The 8,734-nt window shown below is 36.8% G+C and overlaps 1 protein-coding gene and 1 non-coding gene across 2 annotated transcripts; both read left to right on the top strand.

The window, feature by feature from the left end:
• Positions 1 to 91: 91 nt before the first annotated feature.
• Trnak-cuu (transfer RNA lysine (anticodon CUU)) lies at positions 92 to 164 on the top strand. Its single transcript has one exon. It is a non-coding gene; the product is annotated as a tRNA-Lys (tRNA).
• Positions 165 to 5,794: 5,630 nt separating this feature from the next.
• Positions 5,795 to 6,742, top strand: LOC126493955 (olfactory receptor 52D1-like). Its single transcript, XM_050131095.1, has one exon. The coding sequence runs from the start codon at positions 5,798 to 5,800 to the stop codon at positions 6,740 to 6,742; it is 945 nt and encodes a 314-aa protein (XP_049987052.1). The 5' UTR covers positions 5,795 to 5,797.
• Positions 6,743 to 8,734: the final 1,992 nt, after the last annotated feature.

Genomic DNA, 8,734 nt, shown 5'->3' with positions numbered 1-8,734 from the left:
AGGGCTGCGTCCCCGGCACCCGGCCGCCCGCATGGCTAGTTTATACCCAGAAATAATTACACGGAAACTGTATTCTTTCAAACACTGCCTGGCCCGGCTAGCTCAGTCGGTAGAGCATGAGACTCTTAATCTCAGGGTCGTGGGTTCGAGCCCCACGTTGGGCACCATCTGTTGAAATAGGAGCGACAGGGCTGCGTTCCCAGCACCTGGCCGCTCGCATTGGCTAGGTTATGCCCGAAATAATTACACGGAAACTGTATTCTTTCAAACACTGCCTGGCCCGGCTAGTTCCAGCTTCTTATTGGCTAGCTCTTACATATTGTTCTAACCCATTTCTAATATTCTGTGTAGCCCACAAGCTGGCTTACCAGAGAGGATCTTAACCTGCGTCTGTCTGGAGTGGGAGCATCATGGCGACTCCTCCTAAGCTTCTTTTTCCCAGCATTCTCCTCTGTCTACTCCGCCTACCTAATTTTCTGTCCTATGAGGGCCGAGGCAGTTTCTTTATTATTACAAGACCCACCTCCATCAGGGGGCTCTCAGGGGACTATGTTTAGTACAGACATGTGTGAATACTTTATTTAAAAGAGTTCTGAGACTTAAGCAATCCTATCAGGAATCGGGCAGTGGAGAGTTGAAGTCTGGCTGATCTCTGTTTCTGGATTCTGCTGTTATTGAGATGTTGGCTTTAAGTATCTGTATAGATTTCTGATCTCAAATTTCAAACCCCCAATGGTTTCTCTTCCAGACCCCATGGAAAAGTCGTTCTCTTCCCCTGCCAATGGGAGTCAGAAGCAGCTGGAAGCTGACCATAATGAGTTCAAATGGAAAAGTTATAAGTCATAAGAGCACATGGCATGCTCAAGGACTCACCTTGGTCCACAAGAATGTCTAGTGAGGTAAGGATTGCACAGTAACTTTCTTTATGTCATGGGAGAGCATCTGGCTAGAGGAGGGAGTGAGGACTCTGCTTACAGCAGCCAGTTACTTAAGCAGGCTGGTGTAAAATTGCTTCGGGTTGACGAACACCTTCGGGTTTGTGGTTCCCATTCAGACTACAATGGCCATACAAGCAATTGTAGCTATTCTTTGATATATCTTTGATAAAAACTGAGAAGGAACTGCAATTTTTTTCTAAGAACAAATGGAACATGACTTTTCTATGTTTCCAGTATTCCTAGAAGACTGACAAAAATGGGAATAAGCTGTATCAGCATATATACTGGGCAGACCTCACAGGTCTGTGATAGTTAAGCAATGTTTTCTCCTTCTCAAAGCATTCTTGGTCATTTTCATTTGCTAATCCTGCTCTACATTGTTTTAGGTATAATGTAGAGATTGAAGTTTTGTAAATGTTTTAAAATCCCAGGTTTGTAATTTTATGGTACAACAGCTTTGAATAAGCTAACTGTAATTACTTATTTTGTGACATTTCAATAATACAATTTCCCCCATTTTTTATATTCACAAGTAAATATTGTGGTTCATAAATATCATTTCCTAGAGTTATCTATGTCATAAGTAGGGTTACCAACCACCAAATATTAAAACAAAGAATAAAATGGGAGTAAGAAAGTAGCATCTAATAAATGCTCTATTTGTATTTTCTTTATATCATTCATGTTTAAAGATGTCAAGGATTCATAATTTACCAACATTATACATTATTGGTTTTATTCTTAACCAAAGCATAGCTAAATTTACTCTATGTTACCAAGCTTTTCCATCAGGCAGTCAGAAAAAAAATCAATAAAGACTTGTAGAATTCAACTCTGTTGGAGAACAATCCTTCAACATATCTTAAAATTTAATGCTATAATCAAGAAATTGTTGCTGCCATGTAGTTTGAGGATTTCTTCAGGAGGTTCATGGAATATTTTTATCATAAATAACTGCTTGTCTTATTATATTGAAATTATGTTCTTTGTCATCTGTCTCTTTCTTTTTCCCTATTGATTCATTAAAAATAGCAAAGGAAAAGTATTATTTCAATCAGTGATAATCTCTGATATATTAAGTGAGAAACTATTAGCCAAATATAAAACACAATATGACAAAAAGTAGAAGATATATAAGTGCCGTTTCATAAGGACACTAGTAGCAAGTGTTAATGATAGCTTAAGAAAGCTAGAAAAACATAACAAAGGTGATATGTGAATAGAGTCTTCAACTCTGCTCAGAAGGTATTAAATATTTCATGTATGGGTAATCCCACCAAGAACAAATGGCATGTGGTCATTGATTCATAGATTGAAGACTAGACAATTATGTATACAAAGAGGAGGGAAGAAATACATTTCAAATGGTAGCTAAATTTCTTAACATCTTGAAATACAGGGAACCCCATTTTATGGATAATACCTTGTTTTGTGGTTTCTTTCTGATGATTATAATCATAAGTTTCCATTGCATGCTTACTTCTTATAATGCCACAGAGAAATTAAGCTAGCAATGAATATGTTGTAACTGTTTAAAAAGATAAGCATAATAATAAAGGAAAATTATACATAATCTTTGTTCACTTTATAGTCAGTCACTCACTTCAGAGTGCCAATTTGGATACATACCCATATAGATTTTGTTTCTTTGTTTATAAAACACTCAGTATAAATGTACTTGTATTATATACATACATCCATATGTGTTTAAGTTTGTGTGTATACCCCAGTAACATTGGAAAACTATTGCTTACTTTATATGATGTTCATATAAGTTTATAGAAACATGCACTATTAAATTACCCTGAGTTATAATATTAAAATTGTAATTAAGTATAGTTATCTTATAGTGGAGTATTATGAATAATTCAATATCATTTACTACAGATAGTATCATAATAATGACTTACTGCATAGAGTTTTATGTGTACATATATAACTGATAGTTTCAATTCATTAGGCTACTCTGCCTAAACATTATTTTAACAATAATGGTTAACTTATTATTTTGCATGTTTTTATTAAAATATTTAGTATTAATCTTGACATTCTGTGATTTATATTATTTTCATTTTCAATTTAATGATTAAAGTTATGGTGAAACTCATTTTAAGCATAATTATTGCACATTTGCAAATACTATAGTCTGGACTATTTTCTTCCTTAACCTACTCCTACTTTCTACTGAGAAAAATGTTTACACTGTATAAAGGTAAGAAAAATAGCAAAGGAGAAATTTTAAATATACCCAGTGTGTGTGTTCTTTTTAAAATTCTGGCGTGTTTGTTTTTTGTTTGTTCCTTTATTTACCTGTTTTCTTTCTATGAAGAGAGAAAGAAAGGGCAGAGAGTAGAGTTGGGGAAGTGAGAAGAATAGGAAGAAATTGGAAGGGAGGAAATCTTTATCAGAAAATAATCAGAATATTTTCAATAAAAAAGAATATTAAAAGCCCTAAATATAGAACAAAATATACAGAATTTAATTTTAATAAAATTTTGGAAGCTAAATAAAAATATATTGTTCTGGAGGTGCACCCATAAACTTAACCCCAGAGCAGCAGAAGGCTAAGACTGAGAGAGTGTAGTTACCCTGTGTCTCTTAGTTGTATTAAGCATTCCTGATTGAGTGGGTGCATTGGAAAGGGGTTTATTCGAAAGAAGATCTAAGTTTTAGAGTCTATTCTTTGTGACATTCCAAAATAGGGACATCAATCATAATCCATCAATAACAGTGACAGGGCTGCATCTTTATTCATATTCATATTTTTGTTGCTTGCAACATCACTATAGTACCATATAATTAGGGTAATTTAATAGTGGGATTTAGCATGAAGATTCTGAAATCAATGTTTGGATTTGTTATCTATCAACTGTTCATCTATGCAATTGTTTTAATCAGTACTCATGAATGACATTTACATTTCATAGTGTATGAATTTTTCTCAGGAAAAAAAACATGACTCTACTATCTACTGAAAATTGGAAATATTAACTTTTATATCATTACATAACTTTTAAATAATTTGTTATTTTTAGATTCTTCTTTTGTTCAATATTTGCTGTGATTCACAAACGCCATGACCTAGAGATTCTGGGGCTCTTCACATACATGTGCCCAGTTCTTCCAAGCCCCAACAAATATATATTCCTGCAGTCACTGTAAGTAAAATAGTGAACTATGTAATTCTTTGGTCAGGAAACGTCGTAAACAGGCTAAGAGTCTAAACTACTATTTTTTTTTCTGGTTTTTCAAAACAAGGTTTCTCTGTAGCTTTGTAGACCAGTCTTGCCTCAAACTCACAGAGATCTGCCTGTCTCTGCCTCCCAAGTGCTAGATTAAAGACATGCACCACCACGAATCCATTATTAATGATTAGCCTTCTATGAACTTTCCGGTTCAGACATTGTTGGGTAAGGGCTTAAGGGTTGATTAATAAAAATACATTATAAAAGCACTCTGTGGTGTATACATATGTATTATAATAAATGCAAATATTTCCGTACACCTTCAATTACTTTTCTTTTTTATTGATTTTATTGAGCTATACTTTTTTCCCTGCTCCCCTCCCTTTTTTTCCCCTCCCCTTCAACCCTCTCCCATGGTCCCCATACTCCTAATTTGCTCAGGAGATCTTGTCTTTTTCTAATTCCCATGAAGATTATGTCTCTCTTAGGGTCCTCTTTGTTGTCTAGTTTGTCTGAGATTGTGAATTGTAGGCTGGTCTTCTTTGCTTTAAAAAGTGATTTTAGTAGCATTCTAATAGTCTAAAACAAAACTAATGTGATCAACAAATGGCAATATGATGCTAAGCGTGATATTAAATGATACAAGAGAAATGTTCAGTTTCCTGGCATCTAATTTGCCATTCTAATTATGGCTCGGATAGAATAGAATGCCTGTAGAGTCAACTTAAAGGAATGAGTGTTGCTTGACCAATATGATATATAAAATGAAATCATGGGAGCTGAGACTGCTAATTCCAATCAAATTAATGCAAGAAACACTGCCTAAGAGCCAACAAATTTCTGCAGGCATGAGGCCAATGCTGTGCCTTGATCATCTTCTAACTCAGTTCTCATCCTAGTTTTGACATCACTTTCAATAATAGTCAGGCCGAGGTGGATGAATGTTCTTCCAATCATTTCAAAACATTGAAACATTTTCCTAAATATTGGTCTTCTTGTCTCAACAGTTTAAGTACTGAATCATCTGGAATTTATGAAAATAGTTACTAACATCTAAAAAACTATAAATTCTGTGTGGAATATCTCCTTTCATGTCTCATATAACACTCTAATGTTTATTTTTCTATATCCATGGTTCTCATGTATTCATTAATTTCCATTTGGTTTTACTTTTTAAGGAAAAATATTAATACAAAAAATATATAAATGAAAATAGAGAAGTCTATATACAGAAAAAGGCATTAAGGTTGTTTACTGCATGGAAGATACAATAATTAAATGCATCTCAATGAAGAAGTAATAAAACTTTTTTTAGCTTTCACTGCTAGTAAAATCTAGATTTGAATTTAAGTGATGCTGTTTTCAAGACTGACTATAACTTTAGGTGATTATACTAAATAATGAAATGATTTGTATGTAGATATTTACAAGAATTCCAGTAGATCTGTGGAATATATCTCCCTATATCTTGACTTCCCTCTTTTAAATATTTTTAAATTAATATTTTTTCTTTATCTTTTTATTAATTTGTGTTTTGTGTGTTTGTTTTTTGATACAGTGTTTGTCTGTGTAGTCCTGGTTGTCCTGCAACTCACTCTATAGGCCAGGCTGGCCTTCAATTCAGATTAATATTGCCTTTTTAAAGGTAACATACACATACATTTCACACTTACCATGTTGATATACAATAAGTCTGATGCCCATCCCTCAACCTTCATTCTCATTGGCATTCCTGGGTTGGAGGCAGCACACATGTGGATTTCCATCCCCTTTTGCATGGGCTACATTTTGGCACTAGTGGGAAACTGTTCTCTTCTGTTCATCATCAAGACAGACTCCAGCCTCCATGAGCCAATGTACCTCTTCCTCTGCATGTTGGCAATGGCTGACCTTGTGGTGTGCACTACAGCTGTTCCCAAACTTCTCAGTCTCTTCTGGTTTAATGATGGAGAGATTCCCTTTGAAGCTTGCCTCACTCAGGTCTTCCTAATCCACTCTTGCTCAACTATGGAGTCTGGTTTTCTTGTAGGGATGGCTTTTGACCGTTATGTGGCCATTTGTAACCCATTAAGACACTCAGCTATTTTGACACACACTGTAACTGGGGCAATGGGCCTGGCTATTGTATTTCGGGGAGTGGCCTTTCTCAGTCTTCACCCATTTTTGCTACGCTGGCTTCCCTATTGCGAAACTAATACAATTTCCCACACGTACTGTGAGTTCATGGCCCTCATCAAGATTGCCTGTGCTGAGACGAGCATCCGCCGAGCCTATAGCCTCATTGTTGCTTTCCTCACTGGGGGTGTGGACTTCATATTGATCATTTGTTCTTATGTCCTCATACTCAATACTGTCTTCCACCTCCCTTCCAAGGATGCCAGACTCAAGACTCTGGGCACCTGTGGCTCGCATGTCTGTGTCATCTTAGTGTTCTATACTCCTGCCTTTTTCTCCTTCCTCACCCACAGGTTTGGGCACAAAGTTGCTCCACATGTACACATACTTGTTGCCAATATGTATCTTCTTGTGCCACCTATGATGGACCCTATTATTTACGGTGTAAGAACCAAGAAGATAAGAGACAGGTTCATTAAATTGTTTAGTCTTCAAAGAATTTGAACTTTGTTATTTTGTAGTAACATCAAAATGGAGCATTGCAATTTTGACCTTACTTGCTTGTATCATTATTAAGACCCTTTTCTAGGATCAAATGATTGTGTTGTTTTGCTAAGAAGTAATCTATCCAAATGTCATTTCTGCTTAGTGATCCCTAACTAGATTTTTTTCCGAGAATTTCAGAACTCTTTTAAGATGAAATGTAAGTATTCCAAAATGGGGTTGTCTTTATTTCAAAAAGAAGCCTCGTTGCCTTTATTAGTTTTTTTTATTTATTTGTTTGCTTGCTTGCTTGTTTATGGGTAATTTGCTTGAATGTAAATCTATGCACTATTTTCATACCCAACTCCCACACAGTTCAGAAGAGGGGATCAGATAATCTGGAATGAGATTCATGGATAGATGTTCGTCACCATGTTAGTGCTAGGAATAACACAGAAACCTCCTTGCTGGAAAAACAGCCTTAACCACTGAGTCATCTCTCGAGACTCAAGAGCTTCATTTTCTTTTTCTTTTTTTTTAATTTATTTTTAAAAACAACCTTTTCTTATTTTACACACCAATCCAATTCTCTCTTCCTCCTCTCCTTCTGCTGTCCTCACCTTCCACCCACCCCATCCCCTTCCACTCCTTACAGAGGATAAGGCTTCCCGTGGGGAGTCAACAAAGTCTGGCTCATTACTTTGATCCAGGACCAAGGCCCTCCCCTCTATATCTAGGCTGAGCAAGGTATCCCTCCAAAGAGAATGGGCTCTAAAAATAAGTTCAAGCAGTGGGAATAAATCCTGGTCCAACTGCCAGTGACCCCACAGGCCCCCGCCAGACAATTATCACCCACATTCAGAGGGCCTCATTTGTGTCTATGCAGGTTCCCCAGCTGTCATTCTGACATCAGTGAGCTCCCACTTTCTCAGGTCAGCTATTTCTGTTGGTATCCTCATGGTCTTGACTTCTTTGTTCACATTATCACTCTTCTCTCTCTTCTACTGGACCCTGATAGATTGGCCCAGTGCTAGCTGTGGATTTCTGCATCTGTTTACATCAATAGCTGGATAAAGTTTCTATGATGACAATTAAGGTAGCAATCAATCTGATTACAGGGGAAGGCCAGTTCAGGTACCCTCTCCACTATTGCTTAGGGTCTTAGCTGGGGTCATTCTTGTAGATTCCTGGGAACTTCCCTAGTGCCAGGTTTCTTGCTAGCCCCTTAATGGATCCCTCAATCAAGGTATTTCTTTCCTAACTCTCCCTTTCTGTGCTTCCCCAACCTCAGCCATCCAGTTCACTCATGTTCTCTTCCTTCTCCCCTTCTCCTATTCTGCCTTCCCTCTTGCTCTTCCTTGTCCCTCCACCCCTGTGCTCCCAATTTTCTCAGGAGTTCTTGTCTATTTCCTCTTCCCAGGGAATCCATGTATGTCTCCCTTAGGTTTTTCATTGTTACCTAGCTTCTTTGGGGATTATAGGACGGTTATCCTTTGCTTTACATCTAATACCAAATAATCCATTATTTAAAAAAAATGGGGAACAGATCTAAACAGAGATTTCTCAACAGAAGAATCTCAAATGGCCAAAAACACTTAAGTAACTGCTCAACATCTTTAGCCATCAGGTAAATGCAAATCTAAATGACTCTGAGACAGCATCTTATACCAGTCAGAAAGGCTAAAATCAAAAGCACAAATGATAGCTTATGCTGGAGAGGATGTGGAGTAAGGGGAACACTCCTCCATTGTTTATACAGTCACTTTGAAAATCAATATGGCAGTTTCTCAGAAAATTGGGAATCACTCTACCTCAAGACCCATCAATACAACTCTTGGTCACGTACCCAATAGATGTAAGCTCATGCCAGAAAAACATTTGTTCAACTCTGTCCAAGCAGGATTATTTGTAATAGCATAACCTAGAAATAATTTAAGAATGGATAATATGGTGACGGATGGACATAGAAACAGAGACCCTCATCAGAGCAGTGGACTGAGCTCCCAAGGTCCA

This window comes from Alexandromys fortis, unplaced genomic scaffold, assembly GCF_014885135.2.
Source record: "Alexandromys fortis isolate MF-2015 unplaced genomic scaffold, M_Fortis_MF-2015_v1.1 scaffold_360, whole genome shotgun sequence".
NCBI lineage: Eukaryota > Metazoa > Chordata > Mammalia > Rodentia > Cricetidae > Alexandromys > Alexandromys fortis.
This window is presented reverse-complemented; position numbering and strand designations above follow the sequence as displayed.